The sequence below is a fragment of the Delphinus delphis genome, chromosome 1 (genome assembly GCF_949987515.2).
Source record: "Delphinus delphis chromosome 1, mDelDel1.2, whole genome shotgun sequence".
In the NCBI taxonomy this organism is placed as follows: Eukaryota; Metazoa; Chordata; class Mammalia; order Artiodactyla; family Delphinidae; genus Delphinus; species Delphinus delphis.
In genome coordinates, this window is record NC_082683.1 from 37,102,219 (window position 1) to 37,124,934 (window position 22,716).

At 41.9% G+C, this 22,716-nt stretch overlaps 1 protein-coding gene across 2 annotated transcripts in view; it reads right to left on the bottom strand.

Moving 5' to 3' along the window:
* The window catches only part of TESK2 (testis associated actin remodelling kinase 2), a 127,192-nt gene that overhangs the window by 8,906 nt on the left and 95,570 nt on the right, over positions 1-22,716 (bottom strand). The window contains exon 5 of one of the 2 annotated variants that reach the window (XM_060021261.1): positions 4,574-4,720. The exons of the other annotated variant lie outside the window; for it this stretch is intronic. Within the exon in view, the coding sequence (XP_059877244.1) occupies positions 4,574-4,720 (147 nt within the window). The remainder of the gene's footprint in view (positions 1-4,573; positions 4,721-22,716) is intronic. 2 annotated transcript variants of the gene reach the window in all.

Genomic DNA, 22,716 nt, shown 5'->3' on the forward strand with positions numbered 1-22,716 from the left:
TGTGAGTGTTAGCTCTAAGCTAAAGTTATTTCTATAACAACAAAAAAGGCTTTCCATGTGCCAACAACTCTCTCCACTTATCCCCAACAAATTCACTCCATAAACCCACTTAGAAAGAAAGTACTGATTCTACATCTCAAGAAGGGTTAAAAGTTTCTTTTCATACCACAGGGAGAGATCAGAGACTGAATTGCCCTCCTAAATGTCCCAGAGACGGTGGCAGTCCAAGTCTCAAAAGATTATCTGGTTTGCTGTAATGTGTCCCATCCCTTCCCTTCCCCTCCATCCCACCATGTGATCCCCTCTCTTTTCTATAATTCTTGGGAAAAAATCTACTCACATATCTGTCTCTCCAACTTGACTAAGAGCCCATGGATGGTACAGATTGCATTCTAGTAATTTCTATGTCCTCTAGTAGCACAGTATAAATGGTTCCCAAAGGCTGTTGATGGTTCTCTTTATAAAAAATGACTACTTGGGCTTCCCTGGTGGCGCAGTGGTTGAGAATCTGCCTGCTAATGCAGGGGACACGGGTTCGAGCCCTGGTCTGGGAAGATCCCACATGCCGCGGAGCAACTAGGCCCGTGAGCCACAACTACTAAGCCTGTGCGTCTGGAGCCTGTGGTCCACAACAAGAGAGGCCGCGACAGTGAGAGGCCCGCGCATCGCGATGAAGAGTGGCCCCCGCTTGCCACAACTAGAGAAAGCCCTCGCACAGAAATGAAGACTCAACACAACCAAAAATAAATAAGTAAATAAATAATTTTTTTTAAAAGAATGACTACAGGGTGCCCTAATACACACTCTCTACCTCCCACCAGCATTCAACTTTGTTTCTAATTCATGCTCTCTTCAGTCTCTGAAAATTGGCATTTTCTGTTCCTAGTTGTGGGGTATAGCCTAAGACCACAGCTAGATAGGCTTTTCACTCTAGTGGAATGGCCAGAGTGGATTCTTTGGAGTTAAAAAAAAAAACAAAAAACCATTCCCACCCCCCAAAAAACACAGCAACCAAGAAGAGAGGTATAATTCACACTCCTAGGGGAAATCCAAAAAGACTAGTGGTGCTTGCCTGATCCTGGGCAGTAACAGTATTAAGCAGAAAGAAACTGCTCTCCCAGCTGCCCCTAAGAGCCAAGGCTCACGTACAGTTGTACCAGCCACTCCTAGCCTGTGTGTGGCTGTTGCCACTTCTTGATGGAGCTCAAGAATGGAATGTTTTTAAAGCCACACTGCATCCCACTTGCTTCTAAGTAAATCATCAGCATCGCAATAATTACAAAATTAGACAGAACAGCTATATCTGACAGACTCTTCACTCTTGAAAACAGTACTGCAGTAACTACTGATGTGTGAATCCTACAAAGGCAATACTGCTTTCAACAGGCACTCTGACTGGAAACCAGTGATCCTCTTTGCCGCTGCCATAGGCTCAGGATCATTTGGAAAAAGGCATGTGCTTCTCTCTATCCCGGTTTACCTACCTGGAACACGCTCCTACTACTTTAAATCCTTCCTGTTAGCTCTGGCCTGAAAAGCCCAGACTGATCACTCCTATGAGGTCAATAGACTGGGGACACTCAGGACCCAAGAGCACTGAGGTCATTTAAAGAGGTGGGACAAAACTGGGTGTGGGACTCAAAGTCTCAGTTCTCAAGCAGATGTTTTGGCCTCTGTGCCATCAAGCACATTCTCTGAAAGAGGGCCAGGAAGCCCCTACTCTGACAGGCTCTATATGTTAGGTGCTAGGAATAAAAAGGTGAATATGAGCAGCACTTGAGAAACTCATGTGTTGGTGGGGGACACGGACACAATAGAACCATCAAATAATAGGAAGTGTACATGCTAAAATATAGGTAAACCTTTTATTGTCCTTAAAGAAATCAAACTCAGACCCAAGGTTGACAATAAGGAGATAATTTGGAAATTTCAAAGCCCTACTCTGTCCCTTTAGACTTCTCCCTTGGGCTTCTCATTCTTATGGTCACCGTCACCATCACACAGGTCTCCTGGATGGGGCTGCTCTGGTCTAGGTGGGGACACACCACCTTCTCCTTAATCTCTGCAACACTATGAAGATAAAACATTTGGACAAAACTTTACCAAAAGCTCAGAGATGATAAAAAGGGCAATGAAGTTTTTCTTCAACTTGAGATTCCCTAGAGTGTACTTCCCAGCCTGTCTCCAGGTTGCAAAGTCATTTGTTCTCCCCATCCCCTAAAGTTCAGACCCAAGAAAGTACAGCCCAGTGATACCAGGGAGTTCTTCCTCCTAAATTCCTAGTTTCTCATCTCAAGCCAACTGACATGGGAATACCCACTCCCTATTAGGAAAACCAAAGGATAGTGGTCTTACCCTATAGTTCCAAAAAGGTTAGTCATTTTTACAATACATACACTATGACAATCCCAGACAGAATCACACTTGGACACTAGCACAATGGGACAAGGTGTTTTGGGGGCACTGAAGATAATATGATGAGTTCTTAGGAACTCATTGGTAGTGGAGGACTTTCCTCCAGAAAGCCTAGCTACCTAGCCTAGTGATCTTTCCTTTGACTGAAAACCTACAGTCTATAGCTAAACACTCAATTATAAAATGCTATGAACTATTTTTCAGTTATTTTCCAACAAGACTACCTCTGGTCAGAAATTATCTATTTCAAATATCCCTTCATTCATGGTACCAGGCACCAGAGACACTCATGTAGGTATACAGGAAATATCTGTGTGACTGACAGATAACTTGTCATGACCTCCCTCCACCTTAGAAGAAATGATGCTCTCTGAGTAGGAAGCAACAATTTGATATTTTTTTTATTTTAATTTAATTAATTTATTTTTGGCTGCATTGGCTCTTCGTTGCTGCACGCAGGCTTTCTCTAGTTGCAATGAGCTAGGGCTACTCTTCGTTGCGGTGCGTGGGCTTCTCATTGTGGTGGCTTCTCTTGTTGCAGAGCATGGGCTCTAGGCACGCAGGCTTCAGTAGTTGTGGCACAAGGGCTCAGTAGTTGTGGCTCACGGGCTCTAGAGCGCAGGCTCAGTAGTTGTGGCGCACGGGCTTAGTTGCTCCGTGGCATGTAGGATCTTTCCGGACCAGGGCTCGAACCTGTGTCCCCTGCCTTGGCAGGCGGATTCTTAACCACTGCGCCACCAGGGAAGCCCCAGCAATTTGATTTTAGTTGCATGCCTGAGGTGAGAGTATACTACCAACTTAAGGCAGTATCTAAGTTGATACAACCCCACCCATTTGCCTGGAACAAGTGCAGTTTTCTAAGTTTTGAGTTTCTAAAACGTTCTAAGGAAGGAGAAAAGTCTGATGAAAGGAAATGATACCACCTTCCAGGTCCCAGCTGTCCAACTGTCCAGCCCTTGCTTATACCAATGAAGATAAAGGACTCCTCACAACTAGGTCTCAGCTGGTCACCAGATTCCACCTGCCACTCTTATTGCTCCTTTAGTAACAGTGCAGCTGACTACAAATGGCCCTGCCACACCTAGGGGCCCTACAAGCACCTCCCCGAAGATATTTTCTGTGTAGTACTCACAAACCAATGGCCAGGGTCCCTTGGGGACAGTACTGCTGTTTGGAACACCAGAACCATTCTAATGTGAGGTAGCCAGGGACTCACTGCTCTAGGCCTTACTGGCTCTGAGAGCACAGCCTGCTTTCGTTCCCTTTGCAAACTTTTTCTTATAACAGGCTCCCATACCCCTCATCCATGACAGAAGAGCTGTAGGAGTATGTGTATGCATGTGCGTGTGTGTGCATATGTTTGTGTTGAGGGTGCAGAATGAAATAAGAGCTATTCTTGGGCAGGTACAAAACTTCTATAATACCTCCCTAGAAGACTTTAAATCAGCTCTTGGACAGAAGTTATATTAGATGATTTATAGTTCCCATATCAATGATCAAACAGTACTATTTATATAAGCCTTGTCACGTGATGTCCTGTGCTACTTGGCCCTGAGGTGTCTGCCTTGTAGTATGGCCAACTTCCTCTAAAAGCAACTCTTTTCTAACCTGGTCACACAGCAATTTGGACAGCAAGAGAATACTACAGAGACCAGCTGACGCCAAAGAGGAACTGGCAGGATGGCAGAAACTCAATCACACAGAAAGAAAATGGGTCAGTACATTATGGCTTTCAAAACCTACACTCAAGTGACTAAAAATCACAGAACTCCTGCTGGAGGCCATGGGACAGAATACTAAGAGACAGGCTCCCATATTGCCTTGACTGCTGTCACTCCTATAGGGCAAGAACCTCTTAAGTGTCCTCATGCCATCTACTCCTGCAACACACATTCAGGACCTGAAGCCAAGAGTGAAGGTTCTCAAGATGTATGTGTTGCCAGACTCAACAATGAAAGGTACCTACCCGCTGTGAGCCGAGATTGGCTTTCTAAGGACTAGCTGTACATAGTAATAAGTTGTATCCTCTGTGATTGAATGTTGAATTTATAAGAGATCTCCATCATATTCAAGCACATTAATGACTGGTTTCTTAACACAGTTTTCTTCGTAATGGAAGACAGTGTCTCAAAGAGTAGTGCATGTAAAGCCTTCGTACCTTAGATGTGAGGTCCCGATGGAAAATGCCTTTGAAGTGAAGGTAGCTGAGGCCCACTGCTATGTCATAAGCCAGTTTCACCCTCACAGTCCAGGGCAAATGCAGGTTACTGTCTAGCAACTGTTCCAGGTTTCCAGAGTTGATATACTGCAAAACAGAAGGAAAACCCAGCTACCATTTGTCAGGAATGCTTAGGATGGTGGTGAAACCACTAAAGAGTAGACACCTAGAAGATAAAGACTGTATTTTTTTTTTGAAGTTACTGAGGGCTTATTCTGCATCCAGGCACTATGGTAGGTGCTGCACCTTCCTTTGAGAAGATCACAATCTATTAAGGGATATAGACAAACAATATAATGTAGTAAATGCTAAAAGATGGCTTTGTACAGGTACGACAGCACTGTGCAGCACAGAGGATAAAGTTACTAACTCAGTCTAGGCATGTCAGAGAAAGCTGCACAAAGGAAATAAAGGAGTCCAAAGGATGACTTGGGGGAGCAGGAAAGAAAGTCCACACAGAGGGAGCCGCATATGTAAAGTTATAGGTGAAGAGCATGGTGTATTCAGGAAACTAATTTACTCAATATGGCCAGAGTGCATGAGAGGAGAGACGGGTGAGGCTGATATGCTTTGCTAAGGTATATGGACTTTATCCTGTCTATAAGGAACAAAAGAAACCTTTTAAAGCAAAAGAGCAACATGTTCATGCTTGTTTTTTAAAGAAAAGATTATTTTAGCAATGGTATGATAGATGGATTAGAGTGGAGAATACGGAGAAGGGAAAATAGGTTAGGAGATTATTGCGATAATCCTGGTGAAAGAAGAATGCCTGAGTTAAGGCAATAGTTGAGGCACTGGAATAGAGCAAGATTCAAGATTTAGATGGCAAAGTCAAAAAAAACTTGATGAATGCTGGATGGGGGGATAAGGGCAATGAAAAGCTCCTAGGTTGATCGCAGGCTACTGGTCCCTGGGTGCCATTATTAAATATCCAGAATACAGGGAGAGGAGCAGATTTTTAGAAGAGGCAATGTTAAAAGATAGTGAGTTCAAGTCGGACATGTTGGGTTTAAGGGCATGTGGAGATGTCCTATAGAGAGTCAGTTTGAAGTTTAGGAGCAAAGCCTGGGCTAGAGACTAACATTTAAGAGGCAATGACAATGAGCTGAAGTAGTCACTGAGGCAAGGGAATGTATGGAGCTGCCCAGGGGTTAACATGTAAGGTGGGAAATTACCAGAATCCCAAGCAACTGTAGCATTTAAAGGAGCAGGCAGAGGAGGAAGAAGCAAGCAAGAATGTCACCACAGAAGACAAAGGAGGAAAACATTCCAAAGAGGAAATGACCAATAGTATCAAATGCTATAGATCAAGTAAGATGAGCCTGAAAAGTGTCTACTGAATTTGCAACTGAGAAGTCACTGGCAACCATGGCCAGAGCAGTTACAGTAAAGTGGTTAAGACCAGAGTAAGATCAAAGTGAATTGAGGTGTGAGTAGGAGATAAGGCTAAGGGGAAATGACATGAAGATGTACTCTTTCAAGAAATTTGGGTGTTCGTCATTCCTACATACCCATGAAGAGCTGCTTTGCCTTTTTTTTTTAAGAGCAAATAAGCCTATTTATATAGAGATAGAGATAATAATAACAAAAATAGCAGCAGCAGCTGCAGCTAATATTTATTTACTTGTTACTTGCTTTGTGCCAGGCACTACTCTGAGAACTTTCCATTAATTACATCATTTAATCTTCATATAACCCTAAGGTAAGTGTACTATTATTCTCATTTTACAAAAGGCATTTAGACGTTAAGCAGCTTGCTCAAGGTTACCCAATTATTAAGCAGCAGAGCAAGGGTTCCAACTCAGGCAGTCTGGCTCCAGAGTTCATGCTCTACCCCTACATTACACTGGAGAGCCATGGTGTCTGGGTACAGAGAGCCTCATGCAGAACAGGAGCTCAAAATTTTTTGCCAATTAAATTCATGAATTTATTCAAACCTTACATGATGTATTATCTCCCTCCTCTTTCCAAGGGAGAAAAAGGGGAAAATTCCTCTAAGCCTAAAATTAAGCTCTTAATACCTTTTTGGAGTGGGGGTGATATTGAATTTATAAAAGACTAGGGAACCTAATGGGAGAGAAGGCAAAAAATCTGAATTTTAGGGACTTCCCTGGTGGCGCAGTGGATAAGACTCCACGCTCCCAATGCAGGGGGCCCAGGTTCTATCCCTGGTCAAGGAACTATATCCCACGTGCCTGCCACAACTAAGAGTTTGCATGCCACAGCTAAGGAGTCCGTGAGCTGCAACTAAGGAGCCTGCGAGCCACAACTGAGGAGACCTGGAGCCACAACTAAGGAGCCCGCCTGCCACAACTAAGACCCAGTGCAACCAAATAAATAAATATATATGTAGGGCTTCCCTGGTGGCGCAGTGGTTGAGAGTCCGCCTGCTGATGCAGGGGACACGGGTTCGTGCCCCAGTCCGGGAGGATCCCACATGCCGCGGAGTGGCTGGGCCCGTGAGCCATGGCTGCTGAGCCTGTGCATCCGGAGCCTGTGCTCCACAGCGGGAGAGGCCACAACAGTGAGAGGCCCGCATACCGCAAAAAAAAGAAAAAAAAAAAAATATATATATGTGTGTGTGTGTATATATATATATATGTACACACACACACACACACATTTTTAAATCTGAATTTTAGTCCAAGTCTGCCTCAACAGCCATTTTACTTTGGACAAATCAACTAATAAGGCTACCCTTCAGTTTTCCCACATAAAAAGTAGGTATGATAATCCATGATCCATATTACTCACAATGTTATTATAAGAATCGAATACAAATACATGAAAGTGCTAAGAAAAAAATATAAGTTCCATATAATGAGATTTTCTGATGTGGTAACATAGCACCAAAAAGAACCAGTTGGGGGCAGCACGATGCAGCACTTCAGATCCTTGGATGAAGTGGATCAGGTTTGGCAAGGCAGAGAGAATGGCTAAAAATACGCCAAACTTCTCAAAAGGGAAACCTGTTGATCTGCTTCATCTTGCTTGATAATCCAGCTTTGGAAATCTCAAAACGAGGTATAACGACAGCATTAGCATAGTGCCCTCGTCTCCTCACTCTAGTTGAATCTGTTCACAGTTTACGTCTGAGGTGCTCATTTGCTAAAAAGAAACTGAACTTGCAAATTCCAAGCTATATGGGGGCAATGAAGCTGACAGCTAAACATGCAGACAAATTTCTTTGGCTCTGAGAGTGAAAAAGATATGAAGAAGTGGTGGTTCACTTGTTTGGCGTGGTGACAGTGTGACATGGAAGGCCTGACTTTGGGAGCCACTCAGGCTTCCTACTGAGGGCCAGGCAGAAAAGACTGGTGAAAAGCCTGTATGTGCATTCTCTGTGGGCCAGGCTAAGCCAGGACTCTTGATTCTGGTTCGGAGAAACACATGTTTATTACTCTTGTCCAGTCATGTCTCTGAAAGCCTGAGAAATCCACAGACCAAGCCACAGGGTGGAGAGCAGAGGAGAGAGGCGAGACAAGGTGAGGAACCACACTGGCTAGTAGGCTCTGACTTTTCCTGGCAAGATGGAAAAAGCACAAACCAGATCCAGAGAGGGAAACCAAATGGAATTTATTGTTACAACCCACTTCTCTTGCCTGCCTTCGGTGAATACTTTGGTGGAGCTGGTAAGCCTCTGGGCCCTCAGAAACCACAACTTCTCAATGTCTCAAGACCTTTGCATGTATGAGGAAAGGAAGTTTGAGATCTGCCAAGAAGGAAGATTTCTAAGTTGCTACACTGTGTGCCCATTAGTCGGAACGTCCACTTCCCTATAAGCAACTCCCTGTGCAGACTCAGCTGGTGTGTTCTCTGAACAAATCCCTCTGTGGGAAGCAGAGGCAAGAACAACTGTTCCAGCACATTCAGCTTTCCGGGTTGGGGATAACAGCTGCTTTGCTTTCATTTTCTTCCAGACCACTCCCTTGGGAGCTCTACAAAACAACCTAAGGCACTGGCAACACATTTAAATACCTACTAGAGAGAGAAGATTTCACAATTTTTATTGTTGTTCTTTTAAAGTTCAGAAAACTATAATATCAGCCAATCAAATGTGTTAAAGGTACTTCAATACCTCTAAGTGACTGTTCCCCAAATATACCTACACCAAAACCTCTCCTCTTCATGGTCTAATAAAATGTTAGCGTTTCTGCCATTTCATTTGTGTTTGATACTTGATTTCATTAAAGACTCTTTTCTTGGAAGGCACTCAGTAAACAAATGTGTGTTTGGTGACTAAACAATATTACTATGTATGTAAGAAATCATATGCCAACACCCTAGAAAATCATCAAAGGGACGGGTAAGTGGACACTTAATTCTCCACTCAGGAATATCAATTCAGGGAATTCCCTTGCTGTTCAGGGGCACTTTCATTGCCATGGGCCCAGGTTCAATCCCTGGTCGCTGGGGAACTAAGATCCCGCAAGCCTCACGGTGTGGCCCAAAAATAAAAAGGAACATCAATTCAGGTTATTTCTACAAAGATTTATTGAGCGCTCCTCCCATTCCTGTCGCCCCCATATGAGACTAAGAACCTATCCATTTACATCAACATTATATCTCCCAGTGATTGGAAGAGTCCCATCCACATAGTAAATGTAGGTATGTAAACACTCAGTTTACACCTTAAAGAAGTTCAATGAAAGACACCTAGGTAAGTAAGTAATACTAATAACCCTTTAGCAGAGGTAAATACTTGGGTATGAAAGTAGATACTGAGGAGTTTAGAAAGTTTCACAGAAAAAGTAACACCTGGGTTGGATCCTAAAAAGATAGTTAAGAGTTGTCTAGGCTGAGAGTATGGTTCTTCCCACATACACCCTATAGGCTCTGATGGTACCACTCAGACACAGACAGACACATAAACATGCCCATACAAAGAATATTCTGGAGCAGGACTAGGCAATACTTACCTCTCCCTGAAGTAACATTCACTACACCCAGGGCTCCTGTTCTCAATTCTTGCTGATTCTGATCATAACCTCACCCAATTATAACCAGTCAGAAGAACAAGGCAAACGGCTACCTTTTTTTTTTTAACTTTGAATTATCAATATACTGATATCTGTAATCAAACAAACATCTATGAACAGTGGTTCAAAGACATATTCAGAGAGGTTCTGAAGAAAACATCAACTGTAAGAATTATTATACCTTTTTGATGAATCTACCCAAATAGCCTAGAGCTAAGGCACTTACCCAAGGCAGATAAATGTGCTGCCATCCAACTAACAGAGATCATTTGCTGCCACTTAATTAGCACAGCTGTCCTGAGGTAGACCCATTCATCTCTCTATCCATCCACCTACACAAACACTGAAAACCTACTACATAAAAACATAAAACTAAGTGGGGCCAGTCCCTGCCCTTAGTTCACAGTCTAGTCTAGTCGAGTTCACAGTCCAGTAGAGATGACATATAATCAACTAACAATTTTTTTTCATACAGGACAATGATCAGACATGCTTCACAGAAATATCATTCTAACAGTAATGTAAAAACTGTATGGAAAGGTCAAGAATTGAGGCTGGGTGGCTTCCCTGGTGGCGTAGTGGTTGGGAGTCCACCTGCCGATGCAGGGGACACGGGTTCGTGCCCCGGTCCGGGAAGATCCCACATGCCACAGAGCGGCTGGGCCCGTGAGCCATGGCCGCTGAGCCTGCGCGTCCGGAGCCTGTGCTCCCCAACAGCAGAGGCCACAACAGTGAGAGGCCTGCGTGCCACAAAAAAAAAAAAAAAAAGAAAAAAGAAAATTGAGGCTGGAAGAACAGTTAGAAGGCTACTGGAATCATCCAGGTGAGAAGTAACAAATGCCTGAGAAAGACAATGGCAGCAAGAATGGAAAGGAGGTTAATACCTGGAGATATCTCGGAGGTAGAACCAATATGATTTGGTATTTAATTAAAGGCAGGGAATAATTAAAAGAGATACGGTATACAAAGTATGTCTAGCACAGTGCTTAGCTGACAGTACACAACTCATTCTCCCCACTATCAATATCTAATCATCATCATCCCTCCCCTTGGTTACGCCATTAGCTTTCTAACTAGTCTTCTTTTCCCCTTCTTACATCTTGAACAGACTTAGCTCTCATTCCAATCCATTTTCCTTAATACAGCCAAGATTAACCTTCTAAAATACCAACCTGAAGCCACTCCCTTGTTAAAATTATTCACTGATGCCCTATTACTCTTAGGATAAAATCCACAATCCTTAGCATGGCACACAGTCTTTCACTCCTGCTTATAAGGGTCTGACCCCTGCTTACATGCACGTTTGTGCACATTGCTGGTCCCTTTACCTAGAATACCTTCCCCCACATAGGCCTGGCTAATCACTCATTGAGGATTCAGTTCTGTTTCCTGGAAGCCCATATGTAGGGTTGGGAGTAAAAAAGACATTCTATGCGAAAGGAACACAAAGATAAAGTGCAGAGATTAGTAGTCATTCCTTTTTGTTTTTCTTTCCCTGCGTAAAGTATAAGTAGGGGAGAAGGGATAAAGCTAAAAAGTAAAGCTGGTCAGTAAATTATAGTGGTGAAGCCCACATACTGCAGAGTTAGACTGCCTAGGACTGAATCTCACCTCTGACTAGTTGTGTGACCCTGAGTTGGTTACTCTTTAATATTCATCTATAAAATGGGAATAATAATAGAACCTAATCCATAGAATTATGAAAATTTAATGAACTAATGTATAAAATGCTTAGAACAATGTCCAAGGAAGTTCTCAATGTTGTTATTATTGCTATTATTATTATATTTATTGTTAGTGTAGAAGTTCTGGAACACCAAGATGAAACATCTATAGCTAATTTAGCAGATCATGGGGACCACTAAAGGTTTATAGGTAAAGGTATAATATAATCTATTGTGTGTTGAACTATGTCTCCCAAAAAGATAGGCCCAATTCCTAACCCCTGGTACCTGTGAATGTGACCTTATTTGAAAACAAGGTCTTTGCAGATGTAATCAAGTAAGATGAGGTCCTATTGGAGTAAGGTGGATCCTTAATCCAATATCTTAACAAGAAGAGGAGAGGAGATACAGACATACAAGGAGAATGTCATGTATCGATGGAGGCAAAGATTTGAGTGATGCATCTGTAAGCCAAGGAACACCAAGAGAGACTAGGAAGAAGCAAGGCAGGATCTTCCCCTAGAGCCTTCAGAGAAAGCAAGACCCTGCCAACACTTTGATTTCAGACTCCTAGCTTTCAGAACTATGAGGGAATAAATTTCTGTCTTTATAAGCCACTCACATTGTGGTGCTTTGTTATGGCAGCCCTAGGAAACTAATACAGGACCAAAACTACATTTCAGAAAGCCCATGGTGGTAGCAGGATAGAGGAGGAGCTAGAGGGAGGTTTGAAGGGTACTGCATCAGTCCAGATGAGAGACGACCAAACGCCTGACTTAGAATGCTACCATAGGTATGAAAAAGTGGGCTAGAGTTAGAACAAGCAGAGGTAGAACCTAAAGGATTTAGCAACTGAATGGTAGACATGAGAACTGAGGAAAAAGAGTCAGAGGCAACTCAGAGATTCCAAATAGATGTGTTGAGAGAAACAACGGGAAGAGATCCTACAATCTTATATACCAAAAGTAAGTCAGAAGCTCATCAGAAACCGTCAGAGGCAACTCAGAGATTCCAAATAGATGTGTTGAGAGAAACAACGGGAAGAGAGCCTACAATCTTATATACCAAAAGTCAGTCAGAAGCTCATCAGAAACCAGCATCAATGCCAAATAGCCAAATCAGTGGCTTGTCAAACCTCTTCTCTGGATGGGCCCTCTGCAGAGGAGGGCCTGGGCCCCGACCTAGTTTTCACTGAAGCCCAACAATGCCATTGTGCTGGCCACTGTATATTTGTTGGTTGGCTCCAAACACAAAGGCTAGCAGACATCCCATCCTGCTGGCTTGGTTTAAAGAAGAAAAGAAAGCTTTGTTACTGCCCTGGGTAATTCCAGGACAGGCATCCCAAGAGCGCCCTGTGGGAGGCTCATGCTCCAAAGGAGCCTCCTGTTCTCAGCTCGAGGTTCCACAGCCACTACAAGTGCACATCCACACATCTGCCAAGGCCTGAGTTTGCCACGGTTCAGCCTCCACTCCAGGAGGTCCACCGGGACCTGCCTGACTCAAACAGTCAGTAGTAATGGACTGATTCAAAGAGAAAGGGAACCCAAAATGTGTTTCAGAATATTTAAATGTTTCACTCTCTCTGCCTTCATATATGTTTACTGCCCAGAATACTCTTCTTCCCCTTCACAGCTTTGCTAATTCTTATTCATCCTTCTAAACCCAGCTTGAGTCTCTTATTTTGGAAACCATTTCCTGATACCCCATCCCATACTTTGTGCCACTTTGGCCCCCTGTATGTACTTCTACTATTGCTTATCATATTGTACTATAACCTTGATGGCAGGGATCAGATCTTTCTCAACTTTGTAAGCCCAGTATCCAGTGACACAAACAATAAATTGTTGAATTAACAAATGAATAAGTACATTTAAACAAATAGAGGCAGATTTTAAGTTCCCTCTTTTATCTGAAGCCCTCCCAACTCTGTCATTAATGTAACTTAAGATCAAAAAGAGAAATGTGCTTTGAGAGGAATTTTCTGATAAATATCATGCAAAACAAACATTTAATAATGCTTACTATATGGCAGATACTATGGTAGCAATGAATTTAAAGCAAAATACAAAACAGTGTGTTTTGAGAGGAATTTTCTGATAAATATCATGCAAAACAAACATTTAATAATGCTTACTATATGGCAGATACTATGGTAGCAATGAATTTAAAGCAAAATACAAAACAGTGTGTTTGGCCACTCGGTAATATGAAATTTTGAGGATCCTTTGACACTCTGTCAGCAGATTCCTTAAAATGGTCAGAATCACATGGACTTAAAAAATATATCTAAGATCTCCTTTTGAGAATTATAGAGGGTATTTCTTTTATCAGTAGCTGAAAGCCAAGTAGAAGAGGCCATAAAGATATCGCCCCCTCTTTCCTCACACTTCCCACAGACACTTAGCATAACCCATTCACCACTTTAAGAACATGTTTGTTGGGCTTCCCTGGTGGCGCAGTGGTTGAGAGTCCGCCTGCCGATGCAGGGGACATGGGTTCGTGCCCCGGTCCGCGAAGATCCCACGTGCCACGAAGCGGCTGGGCCCGTGAGCCATGGCCGCTGAGCCTACGCGTCCGGAGCCTGTGCTCCGCAACGGGAGAGGCCACAACAGTGAGAGGCCCGCGTATCACAAAAAAAAAAAAAAGATGTTTGTTTAACGCACCTGAAGTAGTAAGAGTGTTTTTCTATGCACATAAACTACTATAAACAACAAAATGACTGTTTACCCACAAGATTCAAAACAGTATGACTGGGACATCCCTCGTGGTCCAGTGGTTAAGAATCCACCTTCCAATGCAGGGGACACAGGTTTGATCCCTGGTCGGGGAACTAAGATCCCACATGCCGAAGGACAACTAAGCCCTCGCGCCACAACTACTGAGCCCACGTGCCACAACTAGACAGCCCATGCACCACAACTAAAGACCCTGCATACCGCAACAAAGATCCTTAGATCCAACTAAGACCCAACACAGACAAAAACAAAAAAAAGGAATGACTAAGCTTTTCCCACAGATTTTTAATTTACAGCAAACATCTCATAATCAAAATCAAATTTGTTTAAATAAACATTAAAAGATAAATCTGTAAAACAAATCTTCTCAAAGAAATGAACTAAGATAACAATAAGACTATTTTCTTTGCCCCATAAAGCTCTACTAGCAATCAATGGTTCCAGACATGATTTATGATCAGCCCAGGGCTCCTGACTATTCCATCCAGCTTGCTTTCCTATCCCCAAATCCATAATATCTCTACCAGCAACATGGCTATTAAGGTCATGTTTAAAAGCATTCTTCCCTCCAGCTTGCTACCCCACATCTACTACAACCCCACATCCTCCAGCTTCAGACAGGAACCTCTGACATTCACCTGGTGATTGGGCTCAGAGTGAACAAAGCAATCTATTAAGGAAGACAACACATCCTGCCTCCCCTTAGCAGATCTCAGGAGTAAGGGCTTGACAGTGGACAAAATGAAAATGGAAACCAAAAGAGGTTAAGTTTCTAATTAAGGTGATTTATATCAAAGGAGACTGTCCTCAAATAAGCTAATCATTTCTTCTACCTCTTCTGCCCATATCAACACACTACTTGGTCTCTGGGTAAGGAAGAAGTCAAGCAAAAGTTAGAGGCAACTATAAGCTTAAATGGTATCTTCTAGTGGCAAACGGTAGGTAGGGGGGTAGAAAGGGAGGAAAGGTTTCCAATTTCTATGTGGAAGACAACTTCCCAACCCAATAGTCACGCCAAGTACAGGCAGAAATCTCCTCTGAAGGCTAAGGGTCAGATAGGTAACTAATTACCCGCAAGTTCACAAAAATTCACAAAGACTAGTTGGAGTTATCGAAGGAAGGGGTGGGAACAGAGGACTCAGCCAGTTCTGGTTCTACTGCAGAGAAAACAGACTTGAGGTCTGGTGTATACATAAGTATCTACAGCTGTAGGGAAAAAGAGAGAGCCTTTTCTTTGGTTTCAGACCATCTCAAGTGTCAGAATGATGTGCCCTCTGTAATTCCCTGGCAGTCCAGTGGTTAGGACTCTGCAGTTCCACTGCAGGGGGCATGGGTTCGATTCCTGGTTGGGGAACTAAGATCCTACATACTGCATGGCCAAAAAAAAAAAAAAGAGAGAGAGAGAGAGAGAGAGAGAGAGTAAATGAGAAAAATCAGATGATTAATCTTGAGTGAAGTTAAGTCTGGATTTATTTTACCATGTTCCAAATTATCTTTCCTCTATTAGCCACTGGACTCTCTGGGAAGCAGCCAATCCTGGTCTAAGGCCAACTCTCAATTCAAACAAAGCAGCAGATCTGGATATCATGTCACTCAGAAGCGTTCTAGGGATGCTAAATTCTAAAACATTTTTCTAAATGACTAAAGGCAGAGAATGACCATAGCACTGAATTCTAAACCCTTTCCAAATAAATTCAGAAAGTCCTAACACACAATTAACTTCACTTCTTGAGTTCACTGAGAAGAGGTTCAATGCCATTCCTAGATCAGTGTCTAGCAGAATAAGCCCCAATAAATACTAATTGAATTAATGAACAAATTAAATGTCCCTAACTATCTATCTACATATAGAAATTCCTTCTACACTCTCCATGAATCAGCTCTCATCAGCTACCTCAGTCCTTAGACTTTAGACCAGAAAGCTCTTGCCCAAGGAAGGGCTTTAAGATGTAGTGATGTGTTATCCCTGAAAAGCTCAAATGCTGAGTCTGGTCTTCTGTAGAGAAGAGACTATGCCGATTACAGTGTTATGTTAAAAAAAAAAAAAAGGGGGCTTCCCTGGTGGCACAGTGGTTGAGAGTCCGCCTGCCGATGCAGGGGACACGGGTTCGTGCCCCGGTCCGGGAAGATCCCACATGCCGCGTAGCAGCTAGGCCCGTGAGCCGTGGCCGCTGAGCCTGCGCGTCCGGAACCTGTGCTCCGCAACGGGAGAGGCCACAACAGTGAGAGGCCTGCGTACAGCAACAAAAAAAAAAAAAAAAAAAAAATCCCAGGTAATACACACACAGCTGAGGAAGTTCTCCAGCAGCACTCTCCAAGTTTTCCACATCTCAGTAAATGAAACAACCACCCACCTAGAAAATGGGCATCTTTTTTTTTTTTTTTTCCTTGCAGTACGCGGGCCTCTCACTGTTGTGGCCTCTCCCGTTGCGGAGCACAGGCTCCGGACGCGCAGGCTCAGCGGCCACGGCTCACGGGCCTAGCCGCTCCGCGGCATGTGGGATCTTCCCGGACCGGGACACGAATCCGTGTCCCCTGCATCGGCAGGCGGACTCTCAACCACTGCGCCACCAGGGAAGCCCGAAAATGGGCATCATTTGATTCCTCACTCTTCTTTCTTACCTAAGTCACAAGACCTTGTCTTTCTATTTCGAAAACAGATCTTTAAAAATCTTCACAGATACCACCGCATTTCAAGCTACCCACATCTCTCATATAATCTATACGTTTCTCCTCACTGGTCTCCTTGCCCTCACTTCCGTCCCTCTACAGTCAATTCTCCAGAGCAGCCAAAGTGCTATTTTAAAATGCAAATTGTATCCTACTACTCTCCTGTCTAAAATCCTTCAACTGCTTCCTGCTGTATTTAAAACAAAATTCAAAATCCTCACCATGGCCTATAAGGCCCTGTATGATCCAGCCTCTTTCTCTCAAATTTTTAATCTTCTTCTCCTCCCTAATCTTCATGAATATCTCCTTTTCTTTTAGGTATTCTCAGAAAAGTATTTCTATGACCTTATGTACAGGATAAGCTAGTCAGTATCAGCATATATACATTGTCCTTACTTATCTCATGGATGGATCAACAGTTTTTTCAAAGGTACATACTCATGAGGAAAATAATGCCCAAGGGTATGGAATAACAATATAATATGATGGGATAGATCTGAAAGGCAGTCCATTCTAAGCCCCGCATCATACAATTGAAGTCCTTCTATAACATCCTTGCCAAGGGGCCAAAGTAACCCATATTAGCTTTATGAAGAGAATAGTTAGGGAAGAGAATAATCATACTAAACACAACTGTCCTCCTTAACTGTGGTGCCCTCTAACCAATACTCCAACTTTCCAACATCTAAGAATGTGGTCTTTAGTTTCCTGAGCTTAATAAAACGGCAGTGCCTGAGGAAGCCTGCTATTTCCTCTACCAACCCCAAGCTCTTCAATGACCTGTTACCTATTCGTTGCTAGTGGTAAACAAAACAGAACATGGTCCCAGTCCTACTGGAACTGACATATGAAAGAGACAATAAACAAACATTCAAATAAATGAAGATCTATATGTTATGAAATGTGCTACAATGAAAAAGGAAAGAGTGCTATCAAAGAGAATAATAATCTAAGTAACGATCTAGATGCAGGGAGATCATTGGGAAAAGCCACTACAGTAAAGTGAAAATTTTAACTAAGACTTGAAAATTGAGTTAAGTAGGTAAAAATGGAAAAACAGCTTTTCAGTTATTATTTAATCTAATTCTTAGCTTCTTTTTATATAAAATAGCAATCATAATAGCTATATCTCACAGGGTTGTCATAGGATGAAAAAAAGAAAATGCATGCAAAACTTTACATTCCAGATATATTAGCTATTTCTCTAACAAGTATTATGATTTTATAATCAGAAAAATGTTATTTTTTTAAAAAAGTGTCCCTGATACTGCCAAGTACAATAAATTATTGGTTAAAAAAATGAAATATTTTCTCATCCAAACACCTTAGTTGACTTAAAGACTTATCAGGTAAGTAACATGTCTGTTGTTTTATTTGTAAGTTAGTGCTCGGTTCTGTTCCTTCTGGGTGTACCAGAAACATATGTTTGATTGACTAGCTAATCTGGGTAGAAAAGAAATTGTTGAGCAAATTAGTTACAGAGGAAAAGGATGACTATGCAAGAGGCCTTACAATTGAACAACATAAGAGGCCATTTAGAAATTACTCCATTCATGAGGCAAGAGTTCCAGCCATTCACACAGGTACTAAAATGCATTGGAAAATTTACCTCAACTTACTTTTTAGATGACATAAAATGTTTGTTGTTTGCTTCCTTTCTCCCTATTCAATCATTCAGCCAATGTCTATAAATGAGTGTCCTAAACACAAGGTACTGCTGGGAGATTAGGAGCATACAGATAAGTAAGACACTATCCCTGCCATTATATAATAGCCAGCAACTGGTTTTACATAGCACTTTCACAGTTACCTCATTTGAACTTTGCAAGATCTTGAAACATTCTGTCATCCTTTTCTTTATTTTCTTTTAATAAATTTATTTATTTCTATTTATTTATTATTATTTTTTGGCTGTGTTGTGTCTTTGTTCCTGCACGCAGGCTTTCTCTAGTTGCAGCGAGCAGGGGCTACTCTTCGTTGCAGTGCGCAGGCTTCTCTTGTTGCCGAGCGGAGACTCTAGAGCGCGCAGGCTTCAGTAGTTGTGGTGCACGGGCTTAGTTGCTCCGCGGCAGGTGGGATGTTCCTGGAGCACGGCTCGAACCCGTTTCCCCTGCATTGACGGGCAGATTCTTAACCACTGCGCCACCAGGGAAGCCCTGTCATCCTTTTCTTATGAATGAGGAAATCAAGCCCAGAGATTTAAATAACTTGTCTATGGTTATTCAACTAGTAATGGTGGAACCTGGATTTGTACCCAAGTCTTTTGACCCTGAAGCCTGGGTTTCTCCTCTATTCTAGGAGCTTACACTTGTGCAGGGAAACTAAAGCAAAAATAACTTTAATATATGGCAAAATGTTTAAAAAGAGGTGCCAAAAAAAAGTGTAAGAGAAGGTCAATGGAAGGAAACATTTTGACTACATAAGGGAGAGGTAGGGAGGTTTAGCAGTGGCAGAGAAAGAATGAGGAAAGGTTTTATGGAGGAGTAAGTGGACTTTGAGCCAAGTCTTGAAGGGAGGGAAGATTTCTATAGGATAAAAGCAAAGAGTGTATTCTGGGCTGAAGAAATAATATGAATAAAGAGGCAGGAAAACACACAGTGTTTAGTAAACACATTAAACCCAGTTTGCCTGAGTTATAGAGTACTTGTTAAAGAGGAGGAGAACTAGAAGAAAAAAAGGCAGGATGATGCTAGAGCACAGAGGACCGAATATCAGGCTAAGAGTTAATCCTGAGTTCCATGTTTTAACACTGGCTGTGCATCAAAATAACTTATGGCACTTTATTAATTTATTTTTAAAAACAGATGCCTGGGCCTCACCCAAGACTTTAACTCAATAGGCCTTGTGTGAGGTCCTGGCATCTGCACTTTCTAAAAAGCTCCTAAGCAATTCTGGTAAGCAACTAAGGTTACAAAACTATACTGTAATCAGCGAGGAAATCACTGAATGCTTTTGAGCCAGAAAATGTCACTGATTATTCATTTATTCATTCAATCAACAAATATGATAAGGGACTTCCCTGGTGGTCCAGTGGTTAAGACTCTGTGCTCCCAATGCAGGGGGCCCAGGTTCAATCCCTGGTCGGGGAACTAGATCCTACATGCCACAACTAGAGATCCTGCATGCCGCAACAAAGATCCCACGTGCCACAACTAAACCTGGCACAACCCAAATAAATTACTTAATTAATTAATTAAAAAATTTTAAAAGATGGTATTAAAAAAATATATGATAAGCAGCTATCATTGTCAGGCACTATACAGGACCCAGTGGATGTCAATGCAAACAAAACAGTCCTTGCCTTCAAGGAATTTATAAACTACATACACAAGCAAACAGTGAATTAAAGTCAATGATAAATACTATTGTATCATGGGAGCGTGTAGGAGGGGTACCTAACTAATCTTGGGAGATTAGAAAAGGCTCCCAGAGATAGTAATATCTAAGCTGAGTCCTGAAGGTTAAATAGGAGTTGGCCAGACCATTGGGAGATGGAAGGATTGTGTCCTAGGCAGAGGGAAGAGCTGGTGCAGAGACCCGAAGGTGGAAAGGGTCACATCCCATTTGTGGAACTGAAAGAGAAAGAGGTTCAGTACAGCTGTAGTGCACAACTGAGACAAGAACCAACAGGTCAGATAAGAATGAGCAGTGAGGCCACAGAGATAATGAGTACCAGGATTAGATGTTTTGACTTTAACCTGAGGGCAATGAGGAGCCATAGAAGGGTTTATGCAGGGAAAAACAAAATTAGATTTGTATTAAACACTGTGGTGTTGGCAAAAAGACAGACATATAGACTAATGGAATAGAATAGAAAGCCCAGAAATACACCCTCATGTATCAAAGAGAAAGGATAGTCTCTGCAACAAATTAGAGATGGAGAAATGCAAATGAAAACCACAGTGAGATATCACCTCACACCCATTAGAATGCAACTATTAAAAAAAAAAAAACCCAGGAAATAGCAAGTATTGACAAGGATGTGGAGAAATTAGAACACTTGTGCACTATTGGTGGGACTGTAAAATGGTATAATAGCTATGGAAAACAGTATGGTGGTTCCTCAAAAAATTAAAAATAGAACTATTATATCATTCAGCAATTCCACTTCTGGGTATATTTGCAAAAAAACTGAAAACAGGGTCTCAGAGAGACATATGCACACCTATGTTCAAAGCAGTATCATTCACAATAGTCAAGAGGTAAAAGCAACCCAAATGTCCATTGACAGATGAATAGATAAGTAAAATATAGTATGTATATACTTACAATGGAATATTATTCAGGCTTAAAAAGAATGGAAATCCTGTCACATGTTACAATATGGATGAACGTTTAGGACACTAAGCTAAGAAAAATGAGCCAGTCACAAAAAGACAAATACTGTGTGATTCCACTTTTCTGAGGTACCTAGAATCGTCAGAATCATAGAAACAGAAAATAGAATAGTGGTTACCAGGGACTGGAGGAAGGGGGAAATGGGGAGTTGTTTAATAGTACAGAGTTTCAATTTTGCAAGATGAAGAAGATCCAGAAATCTGTTGCACAACAATAAAAACATATTTAATACTAACTATTGAATTGTACACTTAAAAATTGCTAAGATGGTTAAAAAAGAGATCTGTATTTTAAAAGGACCACTCTGGCTCGCAATATGGACAGTATGGATTTAAGGTGAGGAATAAAACTGACAGGGAGACTAGTTTAGAAGGTTGTGGTGAAAGAGATGGCAATGGCAGAAGGAACTGGCCTAAGGTAAATGCATTCAGGGTAGTAAGAGGTAAAATGGTCAGGTCATGGTGACTGAGAAGATGTAGAAAATGGGAGAGATCAGGGATGAAGGAAAAGAGAACTATCATTTGTAGAAAAGCTAAGCACTCAACTAATACTTTTACAAGTTAGTAATTCATTTAATAAACATGTATGAAGTAGCTACTTGTGCCAAGTACTACAGAAGGCTTTAAACAACTTTTCTGCCCCTTCACAGAACAACTTCTCCTTTTTGAAGTTCACCTAAACTGGCCGTTGACACAAAGTGTCTGCTTAATAATTATTTGTTGAGTAGGAAATAGACACAAGCAATTACTATGAGAAGGTGAAATGAGCTAAAATGAGCATGTTGAGGAAAGAAAAGCTTATGATTCACTTTGGAAATCACTGATCTAAGAATTTACTATATAAGCAAGCAATGGTGACCATGATAACAAGAAAAGACCAACATAAAGAGCAAGTAAACACAGAAGGTACAGACAGTAATTAGGTATCAGGTGTAGGAATGCTGAAATGCCCTTGAATAGTAGGAATGTGTGAGAGGTATATTGGGAGACCACCCTCTCTCCATTGAAGATTCAGCAGTGAACAAAATAGCCAGGATCAAGGAGCTTAAAGTCGAGTAAACTGGATTACAGTCAGGTGGAACTTGACTCAATCCTAGCTCCACTACTTAGCTAAGAGACCTCAGATAAATTAATTTCTCTCTGAACCTCAGATTTCTCACCTGTAAAATGGGGAAAATAGCATATATTCCATGGGATTGTACACTAATTTATCCCCACCCCCACCGCCAAGGGAGAGGCTTAGCAGGACCTGGCACACTGAAATAAGAAAAATGACTTAATGATTTTCATTATTATTACTTGGGAAGTAATACAGCAGTTGAAAAACGCCTCCTTCTAAATCAATAAAATATTTTCTAGTGAAAAAGCTGATAAACAGAAACAGGAATGTGCACACGGAAGGTATCATTCAGAGTACTCCCTGGAATCCCAATGCTCTATGAAGTTATCTCCACTTGGAGATAACTTGAACTTGAACAGGTTCAAACTCAACCTGTTCAAAACTGACCTCTTGATCATTTCCCATCTTGTATCTCCTGTAGTCTTCCCCATCTCCATTAACAGCAACTCTATCCAGATGCTCAGGCCAAAAACCTTGGTTATCCTTGAGTTATTTCATCTTCTCAAACCTCTCACCGAACACATCAGGAAAGCCTGTTTTCTCTGCTTTCAAAATAGATCCAGAATCACAAGGTCCAC